Genomic DNA, 21,165 nt, shown 5'->3' with positions numbered 1-21,165 from the left:
TTTCATAGCTGGTTAGGAGAATTTGGATAAGGTTTGGAAAAGGGTTTGCTGAAAAGCAAAATAAGAAAAAACATGAATTTGACAAAAGCTGTATCCCTTCTAGCCATGGCAGTCTGTTACAAAGTTGACGTAATCTTCCTTTTACCAGTTACAATGCTGGACATGCATTGCATTGAGACAAAGTATGGTAATAAAGTATAGTGTATGATCTGATATGTCAACATTGTATCATCACCCATTATAATGCTGTAGACTACTGCTCTGCACGCATTGCCTACCTGCCTTGGCAATGTGAGTAGCTTATTGCAAGTACATTACTGATTGAATGATTAATATAACTTATCAAAATGGACTTTTGAACATGACTGAGTCGATCACAACAAGTTCTTACAGTGAAGAGACATTTAATCAAGAAATATCATAAAAAAGTGACATTTTTGGTCACAATGATTCTGTATTTCTTTAAATTAAAAATATTTTGTCAAATAGTTGTCCAATGTCAATAGTTTACCATTTATTTTTTAAATCAAACTGAACAGAAAAGTGTTGTATAATACACCGAAAGACAGAACATATCGTTTTTTTTAAGTAATGAAAATACAGTTCTCTACTTAGCAAAATGTGCCTGTAAAAACCCCCATTTATTACTGTTGATAATTGGTCATTTACAGGAATGTTGAAGGATAGACAGAAGATGAGATGTTATATTGATAAATGACTTCAAACCAAAAATGAACATTGATATTTACAGCTCACACAAATGCATATCACATGGGCTTCCTCGAAAATAATTTGGGCTTTAAAAAATAAAATGAAAATGCTGATCAAATATCAGACTTTAGATTACACCGTTGCTTATAACTAAAACCACATTCAAATAGTGCAAGTTATGGAGTTTGTTTATTTATTTCTATTATGAGAAAACGTTTTCAAATCTAATGGTACCAATTTCAAGGAAATTCATTTATTTTTATTTTTTTTAAATCTAAAAATAAAATACTTGATAAAAGCTTTTATTGTTTTGAAAGAAGTGACTTTGATTGAGAAAATTCATCAGAAGCTGTGCCATTTGTCAATTAAAAATAGCTTGCCCCCCCAAAAATCTTAACAACTTTGTGTGTAAGTGTTTTAGTAATGATTGTCAATTCAAAAACCCTTGAAACTGGCACCTTCGCAAAAAGTGTTACCAAAAAATGAAAACAAAAGCCCAAGATTGTCATCTCAGCTCTCATTAAAGGCTGGCACGGATTGGACAACCACAGATGGAATGGCCGCCTGTTAAGAAAGAAGGGTAAAGATATGAGGTTTAATTCTGACTTAATCGAGTTAGCTACAGTTCATGTAATTAGATACAGTTTTAACAAACAAATATAAATACATTCATCTTAATACCTACCATTATGTCCTTCTCCAGATCCTTACATATCTGCCTCTGGAGAAAACAACAACAACACAGACAGCACTGTTATTGATTTACAGACTTCCACAAACTACATGTCTACGTGAAATCAGTCTCTTACTGTAACTAATGGCTCATCAATTGGTATCTAAATCAATGACCACATAATGAACCTCGCTCTCCACGACCCTGTCCAGAAACAACTCCTGTAACTCACCTCAGGTGTACTCCTCTAACTACTAACTACACTAGTAGCTCACCCCAGGTGTACTCCTCTAACTACTAACTATACTAGTAGCTCACCCCAGGTGTACTCCTCTAACTACGAACTATACTAGTAGCTCACCCCAGGTGAACTCCTCTAACTACTAACTATACTAGTAGCTCACCCCAGGTGTACTCCTCTAACTACTAACTACACTAGTAACTCACCCCAGGTGTACTCGTCTAACTACTAACTATACTAGTAGCTCACCCCAGGTGTACTCCTCTAACTACTAACTATACTAGTAGCTCACCCCAGGTGTACTCCTCTAACTACACTAGTAACTCACCCCAGGTGTACTCCTCTAACTACACTAGTAGCTCACCCCAGGTGTACTCCTCTAACTACTAACTACACTAGTAACTCACCCCAGGTGTACTCCTCTAACTACACTAGTAACTCACCCCAGGTGTACTCCTCTAACTACTAACTATACTAGTAACTCACCCCAGGTGTGCTCCTCTAACTACTAACTACACTAGTAACTCACCCCAGGTGTACTCCTCTAACTACTAACTATACTAGTAACTCACCCCAGGTGTACTCCTCTGACTACACTAGTAACTCACCCCAGGTGTACTCCTCTAACTATACTAGTAACTCACCCCAGGTGTACTCCTCTAACTACACTAGTAACTCACCCCAGGTGTACTCCTCTAACTACACTAGTAACTCACCCCAGGTGTACTCCTCTAACTACACTAGTAACTCACCCCAGGTGTACTCCTCTAACTACTAACTATACTAGTAACTCACCCCAGGTGTGCTCCTCTAACTACTAACTACACTAGTAACTCACCCCAGGTGTACTCCTCTAACTACTAACTATACTAGTAACTCACCCCAGGTGTACTCCTCTGACTACACTAGTAACTCACCCCAGGTGTACTCCTCTAACTACACTAGTAACTCACCCCAGGTGTACTCCTCTAACTACACTAGTAACTCACCCCAGGTGTACTCCTCTAACTACACTAGTAACTCACCCCAGGTGTACTCCTCTAACTACTAACTATACTAGTAACTCACCCAAGGTGTGCTCCTCTAACTACTAACTATACTAGTAACTCACCCCAGGTGTACTCCTCTAACTACTAACTACACTAGTAACTCACCCCAGGTGTGCTCCTCTAACTACACTAGTAACTCATCCCAGGTTTACTCCTCTAACTACACTAGTAACTCATCCCAGGTTTACTCCTCTAACTACACTAGTAACTCACCCCAGGTGTACTCCTCTAACTACACTAGTGACTCATCCCAGGTGTACTCCTCGAACTACACTAGTAACTCACCCCAGGTGTACTCCTCTAACTACACTAGTAACTCACCCCAGGTGTACTCCTCTAACTACTAACTATACTAGTAACTCACCCCAGGTGTGCTCCTCTAACTATACTAGTAACTCACCCCAGGTGTACTCCTCTAACAACACTAGTAACTCACCCCAGGTGTACTCCTCTAACTACACTAGTAACTCACCCCAGGTGTACTCCTCTAACTACTAACTATACTAGTAACTCACCCCAGGTGTGCTCCTCTAACTACTAACTATACTAGTAACTCACCCCAGGTGTACTCCTCTAACTACTAACTACACTAGTAACTCATCCCAGGTTTACTCCTCTAACTACACTAGTAACTCATCCCAGGTTTACTCCTCTAACTACACTAGTAACTCACCCCAGGTGTACTCCTCTAACTACACTAGTGACTCATCCCAGGTGTACTCCTCGAACTACACTAGTAACTCACCCCAGGTGTACTCCTCTAACTACACTAGTGACTCATCCCAGGTGTACTCCTCGAACTATACTAGTAACTCACCCCTGGTGTACTCCTCTAACTACACTAGTAACTCACCCCAGGTGTACTCCTCTAACTACACTAGTAACTCACCCCAGGTGTACTCCTCTAACTACACTAGTAACTCACCCCAGGTGTACTCCTCTAACTACACTAGTAACTCATCCCAGGTGTACTCCTCTAACTACTAACTATACTAGTAACTCATCCCAGGTGTACTCCTCTAACTACTAACTATACTAGTAACTCACCCCAGGTGTACTCCTCTAACTACACTAGTAACTCATCCCAGGTGTACTCCTCTAACTACTAACTATACTAGTAACTCATCCCAGGTGTACTCCTCTAACTACTAACTATACTAGTAACTCATCCCAGGTGTACTCCTCTAACTACAGTAGTAACTCACCCCAGGTGTGCTCCTCTAACTACACTAGTAACTCACCCCAGGTGTACTCCTCTAACTACACTAGTAACTCATCCCAGGTGTACTCCTCTAACTACTAACTATACTAGTAACTCATCCCAGGTGTGCTCCTCTAACTACACTAGTAACTCACCCCAGGTGTACTCCTCTAACTACACTAGTAACTCATCCCAGGTGTACTCCTCTAACTACTAACTATACTAGTAACTCATCCCAGGTGTACTCCTCTAACTACACTAGTAACTCACCCCAGGTGTACTCCTCTAACTACACTAGTAACTCACCCCAGGTGTACTCCTCTAACTACACTAGTAACTCACCCCAGGTGTACTCCTCTAACTACACTAGTAACTCATCCCAGGTGTACTCCTCTAACTACTAACTATACTAGTAACTCATCCCAGGTGTGCTCCTCTAACTATACTAGTAACTCACCCCAGGTGCATGCCTCTGACTACACTAGTAACTCACCCCAGGTGTACTCCTCTAACTATACTAGTAACTCACCCCAGGTGCATGCCTCTAACTACACTAGTAACTCACCCCAGGTGTACTCCTCTAACTACACTAGTAACTCACCCCAGGTGTACTCCTCTAACTACTAACTATACTAGTAGCTCACCCCAGGTGTACTCCTCTAACTACACTAGTAACTCACCTCAGGTGTACTCCTCTAACTACTAACTATACTAGTAGCTCACCCCAGGTGTACTCCTCTAACTACACTAGTAACTCACCCCAGGTGTACTCCTCTAACTACTAACTATACTAGTAGCTCACCCCAGGTGTACTCCTCTAACTACACTAGTAACTCACCCCAGGTGTACTCCTCTAACTACACTAGTAACTCACCTCAGGTGTACTCCTCTAACTATACTAGTAACTCACCCCAGGTGCATGCCTCTAACTACACTAGTAACTCACCCCAGGTGTACTCCTCTAACTACACTAGTAACTCACCCCAGGTGTACTCCTCTAACTACTAACTATACTAGTAGCTCACCCCAGGTGTACTCCTCTAACTACACTAGTAACTCACCTCAGGTGTACTCCTCTAACTACTAACTATACTAGTAGCTCACCCCAGGTGTGCTCCTCTAACTACACTAGTAACTCACCCCAGGTGTACTCCTCTAACTACACTAGTAACTCATCCCAGGTGTACTCGTCTAACTACTAACTACACTAGTAACTCACCCCAGGTGTACTCCTCTAACTACACTAGTAACTCACCCCAGGTGTGCTCCTCTAACTACACTAGTAACTCACCCCAGGTGTACTCCTCTAACTACACTAGTAACTCACCCCAGGTGTACTCCTCTAACTACACTAGTAACTCACCCCAGGTGTGCTCCTCTAACTACACTAGTAACTCACCCCAGGTGTACTCCTCTAACTACACTAGTAACTCATCCCAGGTGTACTCGTCTAACTACTAACTACACTAGTAACTCACCCCAGGTGTACTCCTCTAACTACACTAGTAACTCACCCCAGGTGTGCTCCTCTAACTACACTAGTAACTCACCCCAGGTGTACTCCTCTAACTACACTAGTAGCTCACCCCAGGTGTACTCCTCTAACTACACTAGTAACTCACCCCAGGTGTACTCGTCTAACTACTATCTACACTAGTAACTCACCCCAGGTGTACTCCTCTAACTACACTAGTAACTCACCCCAGGTGTACTCCTCTAACTACACTAGTAACTCACCCCAGGTGTACTCCTCTAACTACACTAGTAACTCACCCCAGGTGTGCTCCTCTAACTACACTAGTAACTCACCCCAGGTGTACTCGTCTAACTACTAACTACACTAGTAACTCACCCCAGGTGTACTCCTCTAACTACACTAGTAACTCACCCCAGGTGTACTCCTCTAACTACACTAGTAACTCACCCCAGGTGTGCTCCTCTAACTACACTAGTAACTCACCCCAGGTGTACTCGTCTAACTACTAAGTACACTAGTAACTCACCCCAGGTGTACTCCTCTAACTACACTAGTAACTCACCCCAGGTGTGCTCCTCTAACTACACTAGTAACTCACCCCAGGTGTGCTCCTCTAACTACACTAGTAACTCACCCCAGGTGTGCTCCTCTAACTACACTAGTAACTCACCCCAGGTGTGCTCCTCTAACTACACTAGTAGCTCATCCAAGGTGTACTCCTCTAACTACTAACTATACTAGTAACTCAACCCAGGTGTGCTCCTCTAACTACACTAGTAACTCACCCCAGGTTTACTCCTCTAACTACACTAGTAGCTCACCCCAGGTGTACTCCTCTAACTACACTAGTAACTCACCCCAGGTGTACTCGTCTAACTACTATCTACACTAGTAACTCACCCCAGGTGTACTCCTCTAACTACACTAGTAACTCACCCCACGTGTACTCCTCTAACTACACTAGTAACTCACCCCAGGTGTACTCCTCTAACTACACTAGTAACTCACCCCAGGTGTGCTCCTCTAACTACACTAGTAACTCACCCCAGGTGTACTCGTCTAACTACTAACTACACTAGTAACTCACCCCAGGTGTACTCCTCTAACTACACTAGTAACTCACCCCAGGTGTACTCCTCTAACTACACTAGTAACTCACCCCAGGTGTGCTCCTCTAACTACACTAGTAACTCACCCCAGGTGTACTCGTCTAACTACTAAGTACACTAGTAACTCACCCCAGGTGTACTCCTCTAACTACACTAGTAACTCACCCCAGGTGTGCTCCTCTAACTACACTAGTAACTCACCCCAGGTGTACTCGTCTAACTACTAACTACACTAGTAACTCACCCCAGGTGTACTCCTCTAACTACACTAGTAACTCACCCCAGGTGTACTCCTCTAACTACACTAGTAACTCACCCCAGGTGTGCTCCTCTAACTACACTAGTAACTCACCCCAGGTGTGCTCCTCTAACTACACTAGTAACTCACCCCAGGTGTACTCCTCTAACTACACTAGTAGCTCACCCCAGGTGTACTCCTCTAACTACACTAGTAACTCACCCCAGGTGTACTCGTCTAACTACTAAGTACACTAGTAACTCACCCCAGGTGTACTCCTCTAACTACACTAGTAACTCACCCCAGGTGTGCTCCTCTAACTACACTAGTAACTCACCCCAGGTGTACTCGTCTAACTACTAACTACACTAGTAACTCACCCCAGGTGTACTCCTCTAACTACACTAGTAACTCACCCCAGGTGTACTCCTCTAACTACACTAGTAACTCACCCCAGGTGTGCTCCTCTAACTACACTAGTAACTCACCCCAGGTGTGCTCCTCTAACTACACTAGTAACTCACCCCAGGTGTACTCGTCTAACTACTAAGTACACTAGTAACTCACCCCAGGTGTACTCCTCTAACTACACTAGTAACTCACCCCAGGTGTGCTCCTCTAACTACACTAGTAACTCACCCCAGGTGTGCTCCTCTAACTACACTAGTAACTCACCCCAGGTGTACTCCTCTAACTATACTAGTAACTCACCCCAGGTGTACTCCTCTAACTACACTAGTAACTCACCCCAGGTTTACTCCTCTAACTACTAACTACACTAGTAACTCACCCCAGGTGTACTCCTCTAACTACACTAGTAACCCACCCCAGGTGTAGGTCTTCAGATTCTTCAGGTGACGGACTCTGCAGGCGTACACCTCTCCGCTGGCTGGTGTGAATCCAACACTCTTGGTGAGGTGGAACTGCCATCCCTGTTCGAAGGCCAGGTCTGTCTGCTTGGCGTCGGGGATCTCCATGCCGTTCTTCAGGAGCTGGATGCTGATGTCAGGGGGGTGGAAGCCACTCACGTGACAGATCAGGGTGTTCTTATTGCCAAAGTTGCCAGGGTTACGGCTGTACACCTGCACCTTGGGGGGAGCTGGTAGAAATAAGAAAGGAAATGCCATAGGGAGATTTATAGGTTTTCATTAGTTAAAAGTTTTATTGTTCCATTTGTAGGTATTGGAATACATAAATATATTCCTTTACATTTCACACAGGTAGGTGTAACAGTATAACTTTAGACCGTCCCCTCGCGAACCAGGGACCCTCTGCACACATTAACAACAGTCAACCACGAAGCATCGTTACCCATCGCTCCACAAAATCCGCGGCCCTTGCAGAGCAAAGGGGGAACCACTACTTCAAGGTCTCAGAGCAAGTGACGTCACCGATTGAAACGCTATTTATCGCCCACCGCTTACTAAACTAGCCGTTTCACATCCATTACATAGGCTATATATTTTAACAGAGTTATTTAAAAGTAAAGTACACTTAGGGACAAAGGTCTGTGAGTTATCAGACATTTATTATGGCTCGAGCCAATACTGGCCGCCAAAGACAGCAGCCATTTCATTAAAAGTGAAAGTAAAATCTGGAGGGGATTACCAGCCATAACAAAATGTGGCGTCATGTCATTGTCGGCCTATACCAGGTAGGCTATAACATAACCTATCCACTGAAACAATCACTTAACGTTATATTTTTGATCAGGTTAAAAACGTTACATAAGGTTTACATTACATGAACTTTACATTAGGTGACATCACACATCTCACAAACATTTACAAGCATGTCAGCAAATAGTTGAGGATTAAAAATCAATGATTAGGATGTAGAAATGATGATCTAGCAAAAATGGCAAAAGGTTCATGCAAATTATTTAGCTAGGGCTCGAGGTTGTGGTGTCCTTCCTCACACATGACATGACAATGTAGGGTTTACAAGAAACAGTGTTCAATAAACAAACCAACAAAAAAAACTACAGAAAAGTTATACGTTTGGTATTTAAATAAATATCCTAGTAAAAAAACGTAAAACTACAATATAAACAGCGTACAAACAAACTGATGGTAAGAAATCGATAAAGACATGCATTTCCAAACGTTGCGTTGACTTTATAAAACAAGATACTTACATTCTTTTGCCTCCACGGCGCTGTAAATGAGCCCAAGTACAACGATTGACAGAATAGACTTCATATTTGGTGTAATTCGGAATTATTCGTCCTCAAATAAAATAGAGAATGGAATGATCCGCCTGTCTGTGCCTGTGTGAAAATAACCTAACTGAAAGTAAGGCAGACAGTCGTATAAATGCTCTCCAGGACCGCCTCCTCTCTATTTTAAAAGCCAATCAAAAATGGTAGATTTCTGTTGTTAGGCTAAAGAAAGCCGCACAGGTTAAATAGTTTATTGGGGAGGACTATAGTCTGGAAATAAACTGAAATCCAGGTGAGTTACCATAATAGCAATTTCGATGTATGTCATGAGATATTATTATTTGACCATGCTGGTCATTTATGAACATTTGAACATCTTGGCCATGTTCTGTTATAATCTCCACCCGGCACAGCCAGAAGAGGACTGGCCACCCCTCATAGCCTGGTTCCTCTCTAGGTTTCTTCCTAGGTTTTGGCCTTTCTAGGGAGTTTTTCCTAGCCACCGTGCTTCTACACCCGCATTGCTTGCTGTTTGGGGTTTTAGGCTGTGTTTCTGTACAGCACTTTGAGATATCAGCTGATGTAAGAAGGGCTTTATAAATTTGATTTGAAATTTGATTTGATCATGTTATTTCACCTTTGCATCCATTTTGAGAATAAAAAAATATAGAATAGTTGTTTGGCCATTTCAATATGTTGTGTATCCATTGATCTAATTGTATTTGTATTTATTTAACTTTTATTTAACTAGGCAAGTCAGTTAAGAACAAATTCTTATTTACAATGATGGCCTACCCCGGCCAACGCTGCGGCAATTGTGCGCAGCCCTATGGGATGTGATACAGCCTCGAATCGAACCAGGGACTGTTGTGACGCCTCTTACATTGAGATGAAGTGCATTAAGACTTCTGCGCCACTCGGGACCACAAATATATGAGTAATTAGAGTGAAAAGTTGCTAGAATGGTTACACACCATTACTTAATACAATATTACAATGCATGTATCTCTTTAAAAATATGTGTATTTATATGCTATTTTCAGATTTGATTGAAGAGAGGGAGGATGACAGTGGGGAAAGATAGTTTATATCAGGTAGTACGTCGGATGTGAACCCAGGCCGACACCGTAGACGTGCGGCATAGACCACTAGACCACCCTAGGCCACAATACACATACCTCTTTTAATTAGGGTTTTTGTTTTGAGTTTTAGCATAAAGTTGAGCATTGTCTACTCAACCGCTTTAATAGTTCCCTGGGGGAAAAAATGACCCTTTATCAACAGTTAGTGGTGTGTTGCGCGATTGCAGGTTTCACAGAAATCACGAGCCATGTCACATGACGTTTACATGACGTTTACAAACCAAGCCGGAAGTGGAGTGAACTGACGCACGTCAACCGGAACAGCTGTGCAAGGGCCCCAAAACAGAAATCATCAAGACAGTATTTTAGTCTGAATTAAAGCTGGATCAAGATGACTACACCTGAAAAATACCCTAGGTCTTCTATTGAAGATGATTTCAACTATGGAACAAATGTTGCGACAGCGAGTGTGCAAATCCGGATGGGTAAGAGAAGACCCTTTGTAGTCTATTTACCTAGCTAGCCTAGCTGATGATGGTTGCTAACTAGCAAGCTAACTAGCAATCTTTTCAATATGTCTAGATCATGCCTTGCCAAATGAAATAAACTATGTGACATTTATCGTGGTGGCAACTAACTAAATGACAGAATCAAATACATCAGCTGCTATAGAATGTAACTAAATAAATCATGATTTCAATAAGCCTACTTAGCTGTCTTATCAATGTATTCTCTCTCCCCGGAAAAGATTTCCTGCGCAAGGTATACACCATCCTGTCTCTTCAGATCATCCTGACCACGGCTACCTCTGCTCTCTTCATGTACTGTGACACCATCAAGGACTTTGTCCATTCAAGGTAAATTTTGAACTATTAGTAGACCTGTGTAATTCAATGGGCATATCTGGGAAACACTGTGTTAGAAGGGTAATGAGGGTGGGTTTAATTTGTGGAAAGTTCCAACAAAAAAAACTCCGTAAATAACAAGGCTGCCAACAAACAACGCATAGACAGTTGTATAGTGGCCGAATAAGATACCGGTTAGAGAGGGTGGGCTATTTCATTACGTTTTTCACTCGCCACGTTTATTCCGAAAAAATATTTGTCCTCTCTCTGGTAGCCTACGGACAAACATTAAGAATAAGTTGCGTGGTGAGTTGATGCCTATTCGGCAGCTAGGTGAATTGATCATGATACTCTGTATGTGTTGTTTGCAAATTATTACCTGGGTAATGATATTGTTATGATAGATATTAGTAAATGATACCCACCTGGGTAATGATATTGGTATGATAGATATTAGTAAACGATACCCACCTGGGTAATGATATTGGTATGATAGATATTAGTAAATGATATACCCACCTGGGTAATGATATTGGTATGATAGATATTAGTAAATGATATACCCACCTGGGTAATGATATTGGTATGATAGATATTAGTAAATGATACCCACCTAGGTAATGATATTGTTATGATATATATTAGTAAATGATACCCACCTGGGTAATGATAATGGTATGATATATATTAGTAAATGATACCCACCTAGGTAATGATATTGTTATGATATATATTAGTAAATGATACCCACCTGGGTAATAATATTGGTATGATAGATATTAGTAAATGACACCCACCTGGGTAATGATATTGGTATGATATATATTAGTAAATGATACCCACCTAGGTAATGATATTGTTATGATATATATTAGTAAATGATACCCACCTGGGTAATGATATTGGTATGATAGATATTAGTAAATGATATACCCACCTGGGTAATGATATTGGTATGATAGATATTAATAAATTCAGATAGTTGAACGCGTGGAATTCTCCACCCCCAGAATAGCCCTATACACCAGCATTGTGCATGTATTTATATACTGTAAGGAGACTTGTATGTTGGCTACCCGATGACATCAGATGCCTATTATACTAATCACTCCAGCCTGGTTGTCAGTCTGTTTCTGCCGTGTTGTCAACTCCTCATGGGACTTTCAATGGAGAATGCAAGGGACAGGAGTCCAACCAGATGTGCAATAGTATAATCTGTCCAACACGCTGCCTGGTTGGCTTGGCTTGGTTCTGACTCTCTCATTGGTTCTGTACCCCCTCCAGTCCAGCGGTTGTGTTGGTGTCAGCCATTGGCTCCCTGGTGTTGATCATTGCCCTGGCCTTCTACAGACATCAACACCCCATTAACCTGTACCTGCTTGCCGCATTCGTAAGTTCTGGTTTGCACAGATTGTATCCCAAATGGCACCCTATTCCCTATATAGTGCATTACTTTTGACCGGGGCCCATAGGGTTCTGGTCGAAAGTAGTGCACTATAAAGGGAATAGTGGCCCTGGTTAAAAGTAGTGCACTATATAGGGAATAGTGGCCCTAGTTAAAAGTAGTGCACTATAAAGGGAATAGTGGCCCTAGTTAAAAGTAGTGCACTATATAGGGAATAGTGGCCCTAGTTAAAAGTAGTGCACTATATAGGGAATAGTGGCCCTAGTTAAAAGTAGTGCACTATATAGGGAATAGTGGCCCTAGTTAAAAGTAGTGTACGATGTAATGAGTTTGTTTAAGCTAACATTGTTTTCTTTCTCTCTTTCAGACTCTGTTGGAGTCGGTCTCTGTTGCTACTGCAGGTGAGTTCTGCCTTTGCTTGATGTTGATTCATCTTTTGAGAAGTTTTCTTTTCTTTTTAGTTCAAAATATCCACCGCTTCTATATAAATTATAAATTCTATTCATGTTTCAATAAATAATCAATTAGTTAATCTACTGTGAGACACCTGTGACCTCATTAGTAATATGATTATTCATAGTTTATTATTCCCCTCGGGAAATATCGACCCCCCTCCCTAATGTGTTTCCATAGCAACACCACAGGCTTCACTCCCTGTCTGCATCCGGCATGGCATTCTATTCACTATATAGGGAATAGGGTGCACTAATTAGTGCCCTTTATAGGGAATAGGGTGCACTAATTAGTGCCCTTTATAGGGAATAGGGTGCACTAATTAGTGACCTTTATAGGGAATAGGGTGCACTAATTAGTGACCTTTATAGGGAATAGGGTGCACTAATTAGTGCCCTTTATAGGGAATAGGGTACACTAATTAGTGACCTTTATAGGGAATAGGGAGCACTAATTAGTGCCCTTTATAGGGAATAGGGTGCACTAATTAGTGACCTTTATAGGGAATAGGGTACACTAATTAGTGCCCTTTATAGGGAATAGGGTGCACTAATTAGTGCCCTTTATAGGGAATAGGGTGCACTAATTAGTGCCCTTTATAGGGAATAGGGTGCACTAATTAGTGCCCTTTATAGGGAATAGGGTGCACTAATTAGTGCCCTTTATAGGGAATATGGTACACTAATTAGTGCCCTATATAGGGACTAGGGTACACTAATTAGTGCCCTTTATAGGGAATTGGGTGCACTAATTAGTGCCCTTTATAGGGAATAGGGTGCACTAATTAGTGCCCTTTATAGGGAATAGGGTGCACTAATTAGTGCCCTTTATAAGGAATAGGGTGCACTAATTAGTGCCCTTTATAGGGAATAGGGTGCACTAATTAGTGCCCTTTATAGGGAATAGGGTGCACTAATTAGTGCCCTTTATAGGGAATAGGGTGCACTAATTAGTGCCCTTTATAGGGAATAGGGTGCACTAATTAGTGCCCTTTATAGGGAATAAGGTGCACTAATTAGTGCCCTTTATAGGGGATAGGGTGCACTAATTAGTGCCCTTTATAGGGGATAGGGTGCACTAATTAGTGCCCTTTATAGGGGATAGGGTGCACTAATTAGTGCCCTTTATAGGGGATAGGGTGCACTAATTAGTGCCCTTTATAGGGGATAGGGTGCACTAATTAGTGCCCTTTATAGGGGATAGGGTGCACTAATTAGTGCCCTTTATAGGGGATAGGGTGCACTAATTAGTGCCCTTTATAGGGGATAGGGTGCACTAATCAGTGCCCTTTATAGGGGATAGTGTGCACAAATTAGTGCCCTTTATAGGGGATAGGGAGCACTAATTAGTGCACTTTATAGGGGATAGGTTTCAATTTCAGACGCAGTCCTCGTTGTTTGTTTCCTCCTATACACTGTGAATCAGCCATGTGTTTGTGTTGTTGTCTCTGTAGTGACCTTCTATGAGTATTCCATCGTGCTCCAGGCCTTCTTCCTCACAGCAGCTGTGTTCCTTGGGCTGACTGCCTACACCTTCCAGTCTAAGAGAGACTTCAGTAAACTGGGAGCTGGGTAAGAGGCCTTGAACTCCTCTCATAGACCTGGCTGTGTCTGAAATTCGCACACTCTTTTTCAACAGTAGTGCACTATGTAGGGAATAGGGTCAGGGCTCCATTTTGGATGCAAACCTACCTGTTAGCTGCTCACTGTTACAGAAATGTTACCTATTTATTATAGCTGCTACAGATATATTACCTAATTATTATAGCTGCTACAGATATATTACCTATTTATTATAGCTGTTACACTGCTACAGATATATTACCTATTTATTATAGCTGCTACAGATATATTACACATTTATTATAGCTGCAACACTGTTACAGATATATTACCTAATTATTATAGCTGCTACAGATATATTACCTATTTATTATAGCTGTTACACTGCTACAGATATATTACCTATTTATTATAGCTGCTACAGATATATTACACATTTATTATAGCTGCAACACTGTTACAGATATATTACCTATTTATTATAACTGTTACAGATATATTACCTATTTATTATAGCTGCTACAGATATATTACCTATGTATTATAGCTGTTACAGATATATTACCTATTTATTATAGCTGCTCAATGTTACAGATATATTACCTATTTATTATAGCTGCTACAGATATATTACCTATTTATTATAGCTGTTACAGATATATTACCTATGTATTATAGCTGTTACAGATATATTACCTATTTATTATAGCTGCTCAATGTTACAGATATATTACCTATTTATTATAGCTGCTACAGATATATTACCTATTTATTATAGCTGTTACAGATATTACCTATGTATTATAGCTGTTACAGATATATTACCTATTTATTATAGCTGCTCAATGTTACAGATATATTACCTATTTATTATAGCTGCTACAGATATATTACCTATTTATTATAGCTGCTACAGATATATTACCTATTTATTATAGCTGTTACAGATATATTACCTATTTATTATAGCTGTTACAGATATATTACCTATTTATTATAGCTGCTACAGATATATTACCTATTTATTATAGCTGTTACACTGTTACAGATATATTAGCTATTTATTATAGCTGCTACAGATATATTACCTATTTATTATAGCTGTTACAGATATATTACCTATTTATTATAGCTGTTACAGATATATTACCTATTTATTATAGCTGCTACAGATATATTACCTATTTATTATAGCTGTTACAGATATATTACCTATTTATTATAGCTGCTCAATGTTACAGATATATTACCTATTTATTATAGATGCTACAGATATATTACCTATTTATTATAGCTGTTACACTGCTACAGATATATTACCTATTTATTATAGCTGTTACACTGTTACAGATATATTACCTATTTATTATAGCTGTTACAGATATATTACCTATTTATTATAGCTGCTACAGATATATTACCTATTTATTATAGCTGCTACAGATATATTACCTATTTATTATAGCTGCTAGACTGTTACAGATATATTACCTATTTATTATAGCTGCTACAGATATATTACCTATTTATTATAGCTGCTACAGATATATTACCTATTTATTATAGCTGTTACAGATATATTACCTATGTATTATAGCTGTTACAGATATATTACCTATTTATTATAGCTGCTCAATGTTACAGATATATTACCTATTTATTATAGCTGCTACAGATATATTACCTATTTATTATAGCTGTTACAGATATTACCTATGTATTATAGCTGTTACAGATATATTACCTATTTATTATAGCTGCTCAATGTTACAGATATATTACCTATTTATTATAGCTGCTACAGATATATTACCTATTTATTATAGCTGCTAGACTGTTACAGATATATTACCTATTTATTATAGCTGCTACAGATATATTACCTATTTATTATAGCTGCTACAGATATATTACCTATGTATTATAGCTGCTACAGATATATTACCTATTTATTATAGCTGCTACAGATATAGTACCTATTTATTATAGCTGTTACACTGTTACAGATATATTACCTATTTATTATAGCTGCTACAGATATATTACCTATTTATTATAGCTGCTACAGATATAGTACCTATTTATTATAGCTGCTACAGATATAGTACCTATTTATTATAGCTGCTACAGATATATTACCTATTTATTATAGCTGCTACAGATATAGTACCTATTTATTATAGCTGCTACAGATATATTACCAATGTGTTTTTAGAGGTTATTTGTAAACACGAAGCATGGTCCCAGGTTTGTTAGTGCTGTCTTGATGACAACGTCCACAGGAGCCACTAACACCCCTCCTTGATAAAGCTTCACCCACGACTGTATGGTTGTGGACTACAGACAGAGTGTATTAGGGTACCTGCTGGTTGAACAGAATCTTCACTGTGTTCCAGACTGTTCTCCGGCCTGTGGATCCTGATCATCGCTGGTTTCATGAAGGTGAGTTTCGTCCTTTTCACAGTTTCTCTTTACTGTTAAAATTCTGTTTTCCTTCAGGTAGTGGTTGCTGCGGTAGAGGCGGTTGCTGCGGTAGAGGCGGTTGCTGCGGTAGAGGCGGTTGCTGCGGTAGAGGCGGTTGCTGCGGTAGAGGCGGTTGCTGCGGTAGAGGCGGCGGTTGCTGCGATAGAGGCGGCGGTTGCTGCGATAGAGGCGGCGGTTGCTGGGGTAGAGGCGGTTGCTGGGGTAGAGGCGGCGGTTGCTGGGGTAGAGGCGGCGGTTGCTGGGGTAGAGGCGGCGGTTGCTGGGGTAGAGGCGGCGGTTGCTGGGGTAGAGGCGGCGGTTGCTGCGGTAGAGGCGGCGGTTGCTGCGGTAGAGGCGGCGGTTGCTGCGGTAGAGGCGGCGGTTGCTGCGGTAGAGGCGGCGGTTGCTGCGGTAGAGGCGGTTGCTGGGGTAGAGGCGGTTGCTGCGGTAGAGGCGGTTGCTGCGGTAGAGGCGGTTGCTGCGGTAGAGGCGGTTGCTGCGGTAGAGGCGGTTGCTGCGGTAGAGGCGGTTGCTGCGGTAGAGGCGGTTGCTGCGGTAGAGGCGGTTGCTGGGGTAGAGGCGGTTGCTGGGGTAGAGGCGGTTGCTGGGGTAGAGGCGGTTGCTGCGGTAGCTGCGGTTGCTGCGGTAGCTGCGGTTACTGCGGTTGCTGCGGTTACTGCGGTTGCTGCGGTTACTGCGGTTGCTGCGGTTACTGCGGTTGCTGCGGTTGCTGCGGGAGAGGCGGTTACTGCGGTTGCTGCGGTTGCTGCGGGAGAGGCGGTTGCTGCGGTAGAGGCGGTGGCGGCGGTGGCTGCGTTAGAGGCGGTGGCTGCGTTAGAGGCGGTGGCTGCGTTAGAGGCGGTGGCTGCGGTAGAGGCGGTGGCTGCGGTAGAGGCGGTTGCTGCGGGAGAGGCGGTTGCTGCGGTTGCTGCGGGAGAGGCGGTTACTGCGGTAGAGGCGGTTACTGCGGTAGAGGCGGTTACTGCGGTTGCTGCGGTTACTGCGGGAGAGGCGGTTGCTGCGGGAGAGGCGGTAGAGGCGGTGGCGGCGGTGGCTGCGGTAGAGGCGGTGGCTGCGTTAGAGGCGGTGGCTGCGGTAGAGGCGGTGGCTGCGTTAGAGGCGGTGGCTGCGGTAGAGGCGGTTGCTGCGGTAGAGGCGGTTGCTGCGGGAGAGGCGGTTACTGCGGTTGCTGCGGGAGAGGCGGTTGCTGCGGTAGAGGCGGTTACTGCGGTAGAGGCGGTTACTGCGGTAGAGGCGGTTACTGCGGTTGCTGCGGTTGCTGCGGGAGAGGCGGTTGCTGCGCTAGAGGCGGTTTCAGGTTGCGGTTACTATGGTAGAGGCGGTTACAGGTTGCGGTTGCTGGGGTAGAGGCGGTTGCTGGGGTAGAGGCGGTTGCTGGGGTAGAGGCGGTTGCTGGGGTAGAGGCGGTTGCTGGGGTAGAGGCGGTTGCTGGGGTAGAGGCGGTTGCTGGGGTAGAGGCGGTTGCTGGGGTAGAGGCGGTTGCTGCGGTAGAGGCGGTTGCTGCGGTAGAGGCGGTTGCTGCGGTAGAGGCGGTTGCTGCGGTAGAGGCGGTTGCTGCGGTAGAGGCGGTTGCTGCGGTAGAGGCGGTTGCTGCGGTAGAGGCGGTTGCTGCGGTAGAGGCGGTTGCTGGGGTAGAGGCGGTTGCTGGGGTAGAGGCGGTTGCTGGGGTAGAGGCGGTTGCTGGGGTAGAGGCGGTTGCTGGGGTAGAGGCGGTTGCTGGGGTAGAGGCGGTTGCTGCGGTAGAGGCGGTTACTGCGGTAGAGGCGGTTGCTGCGGTAGAGGTCATTACCACTCTTTTCAACATCCATTATCTCTTCATTTTCCATTATTTTTCTTCTATGTCGTCATTCCTCATTAACGCCTTGTCAGTCAGTCATCCATCTATCATCCGTCCATTCAGACATCCTTAATCTATCTGTCAGTCAATCAATCCATCTATCCACTGTTTAATCTGTCTCCTCTCCCTCCTCCTCTCCTCTCTCTTCTCCTTAATCCATCCGTCAGTCATCCATCTATCATCCGTCCATTCAGACATCCTTAATCCATCCGTCAGTCAGTCATCCATCTATCATCCGTCCATTCAGACATCCTTAATCTATCCGTCAGTCAGTCATCCATCTATCATCCATCCATTCAGACATCCTTAATCTATCCGTCAATCAGTCATCCATCTATCATCCGTCCATTCAGACATCCTTAATCCGTCAGTCAGTCATCCATCTATCTATCTGTCAGTCAATCCATCCATCTATCCACAGTTTAATCTGAGTCTCCTCTCCCCCCTCCCCCCAGCTCTTCTTCCAGAACGACACAGTGGAGCTGTTGTTTGCTGGTGCGGGAGCTCTGTTGTTCTGTGGCTTCATCATCTACGACACCCACCTCCTGATGCACCAGCTGTCCCCTGAGGAGCACGTCCTGGCCTCCATTAACCTGTACCTGGACATAGTTAACCTCTTCCTGCATATCCTCCGCATGCTGGACTCCATGAAGAAAAACTGACCTTCTATTCCCTAATGTAGTGCACTACACACTATTACCTAATGTAGTGCACTACACACTATTCCCTAATGTAGTGCACTACACACTATTACCTAATGTAGTGCACTACACACTATTACCTAATGTAGTGCACTACACACTATTACCTAATTTAGTGCACTACGTTTTGACCAGGGCCCTGTATGAATGTGGTGCACCGTGAAGGGAATAGTGTGTGGTTTGGGACTCGGGGCAGATTTAGTGATCAGCTGACAGGGTGACTTGGGATCGATTCAGTTCTCAATTCAGTAACATTTTCTTGGAATTATTTATAAAATCCTCATAGAAAAGAAAATGGGCATTTATCGATTCACCTCCATGAATTGAAACCTGTTTTGCCCTCCATCTCTGATAGCCAACCCTGATGTAGATCCCACCAGTGATTGTGAAACGTTAACCCCCACCGTCTAAGTTTAACCCCTGGAGATAATATTATATTATAACCTGTGCCATTTTGTTGTTTTTTAGCATTTTGGGACTGGCTGTGTTTTGGACTTAATGCTGTTTTTTTGTTCTTATACTGTTTATTATTCTGAATGTAAAACAAACTAAGACATCGTATTTAATTGTGGGTTGCTCGCTCAGTGAATGATTTCTTCCTGAATAATCAGGCATACAGATTACGGAAGGTTGTGATGGTGTGAAAAAAAGCAGAACACATTTCTTAGGAAAGTACTTCGTTCTACTTTAGTTTAAACTTCCATCCCCTCGCTTGCCGGTAGACTGAATAAACTGGCCATGATCATCTTAGAAAGACTTGAATAGTTGTCACAGTAAAGTTTGATAAAATACACTATTCTCCACTATTGACTTAACCAGAGAATATGTATCACATAGCAACCTATTCCCTATATAGTGCACTACTTTTGACCAGAGGTCGTGTCCCAAATGGGACACCATTCCCTATATAGTGCACTACTTTTGATCAGAGGGCGTGTCCCAAATGGGACCCCATTCCCTATATAGTGCACTACTTTTGACCAGGGTCCGCATCCCAAATGGGACCCTATTCCCTATATAGCTCACTACTTTTGACCAGATGCCGCATCCCAAATGGGACACCATTCCCTATATAGTGCACTACTTTTGACCAAAGCCCTATGGGGCATTTGATGACAGAGATTTGATATGCCGGCAAACAGAGGGATCCTCTGGGACCAGGAAACATGTTCAACCAGTTAGCTGGTGGGCAGAACAAGTGTACAGTAGAATACAACCACATCAGATGTCAGGAAAGGGAATCTTCACTACAGGTCTAAACACCAAGAGGTTTCCATTAGACATCATGTAAATACTAATGAAGAGATTTTACTAGGCTCTATATTCTGTTTCCTCACTCATTCGTTTATTAACAAACCTGCAAGTTGCAATACAAATTGTCACGTGGAATGTAAAGAAGTTGCACATCTATTCGGTGAACTGTGAATCAACTGTCAATTGTATATGCTTTGATTTCTTGATTAAATTGTAAAGTGGAGTGTTTTAAATTTTCATGAAGGACCGTCTGCTTCCTCCAACTCAGTAGAACCAGTTATACCACTAGACCAGGTGAACACTCACCTGTATAGAACCAGTTATACCACTAGACCAGGTGAACACTCACCGGTACAGAACCAGTTATACCACTAGACCAGGTAAACACTCACCTGTACAGAACCAGTTATACCACTAGACCAGGTAAAGACTCACCTGTATAGAACCAGTTATACCACTAGACCAGGTAAACACTCACCTGTACAGAACCAGTTATACCACTAGACCAGGTAAAGACTCACCTGTATAGAACCAGTTATACCACTAGACCAGGTGAACACTCACCTGTATAGAACCAGTTATACCACTAGACCAGGTGAACACTCACCTGTATAGAACCAGTTATTCCACGAGACCAGGTGAACACTCACCTGTATAGAACCAGTTATACCACTAGACCAGG

At 42.6% G+C, this 21,165-nt stretch overlaps 2 protein-coding genes across 2 annotated transcripts; one reads left to right on the top strand and one right to left on the bottom strand.

Annotated features, from left to right (window-relative positions):
- Positions 1 to 501: 501 nt before the first annotated feature.
- LOC135515565 (beta-2-microglobulin-like) lies at positions 502 to 8,994 on the bottom strand. Its single transcript, XM_064939185.1, has 4 exons — positions 8,837 to 8,994; positions 7,526 to 7,798; positions 1,397 to 1,432; positions 502 to 1,275 (listed from the first exon to the last, which is right to left on the bottom strand). Exons 1-3 carry the CDS (start codon positions 8,898 to 8,900, stop codon positions 1,419 to 1,421), a joined length of 351 nt encoding a protein of 116 aa, XP_064795257.1. The 5' UTR covers positions 8,901 to 8,994; the 3' UTR covers positions 502 to 1,275; positions 1,397 to 1,418.
- Positions 8,995 to 10,169: 1,175 nt separating this feature from the next.
- Positions 10,170 to 20,720, top strand: LOC135515563 (protein lifeguard 4-like). The gene is made up of 7 exons (XM_064939183.1): positions 10,170 to 10,427; positions 10,691 to 10,799; positions 12,072 to 12,177; positions 12,560 to 12,593; positions 14,099 to 14,216; positions 16,604 to 16,649; positions 18,984 to 20,720. Exons 1-7 carry the CDS (start codon positions 10,334 to 10,336, stop codon positions 19,188 to 19,190), a joined length of 714 nt encoding a protein of 237 aa, XP_064795255.1. The 5' UTR covers positions 10,170 to 10,333; the 3' UTR covers positions 19,191 to 20,720.
- The last annotated feature ends 445 nt before the right edge of the window (positions 20,721 to 21,165 follow it).

This window comes from Oncorhynchus masou, chromosome 27 (genome assembly GCF_036934945.1).
Source record: "Oncorhynchus masou masou isolate Uvic2021 chromosome 27, UVic_Omas_1.1, whole genome shotgun sequence".
In the NCBI taxonomy this organism is placed as follows: domain Eukaryota; kingdom Metazoa; phylum Chordata; class Actinopteri; order Salmoniformes; family Salmonidae; genus Oncorhynchus; species Oncorhynchus masou.
This window is presented reverse-complemented; position numbering and strand designations above follow the sequence as displayed.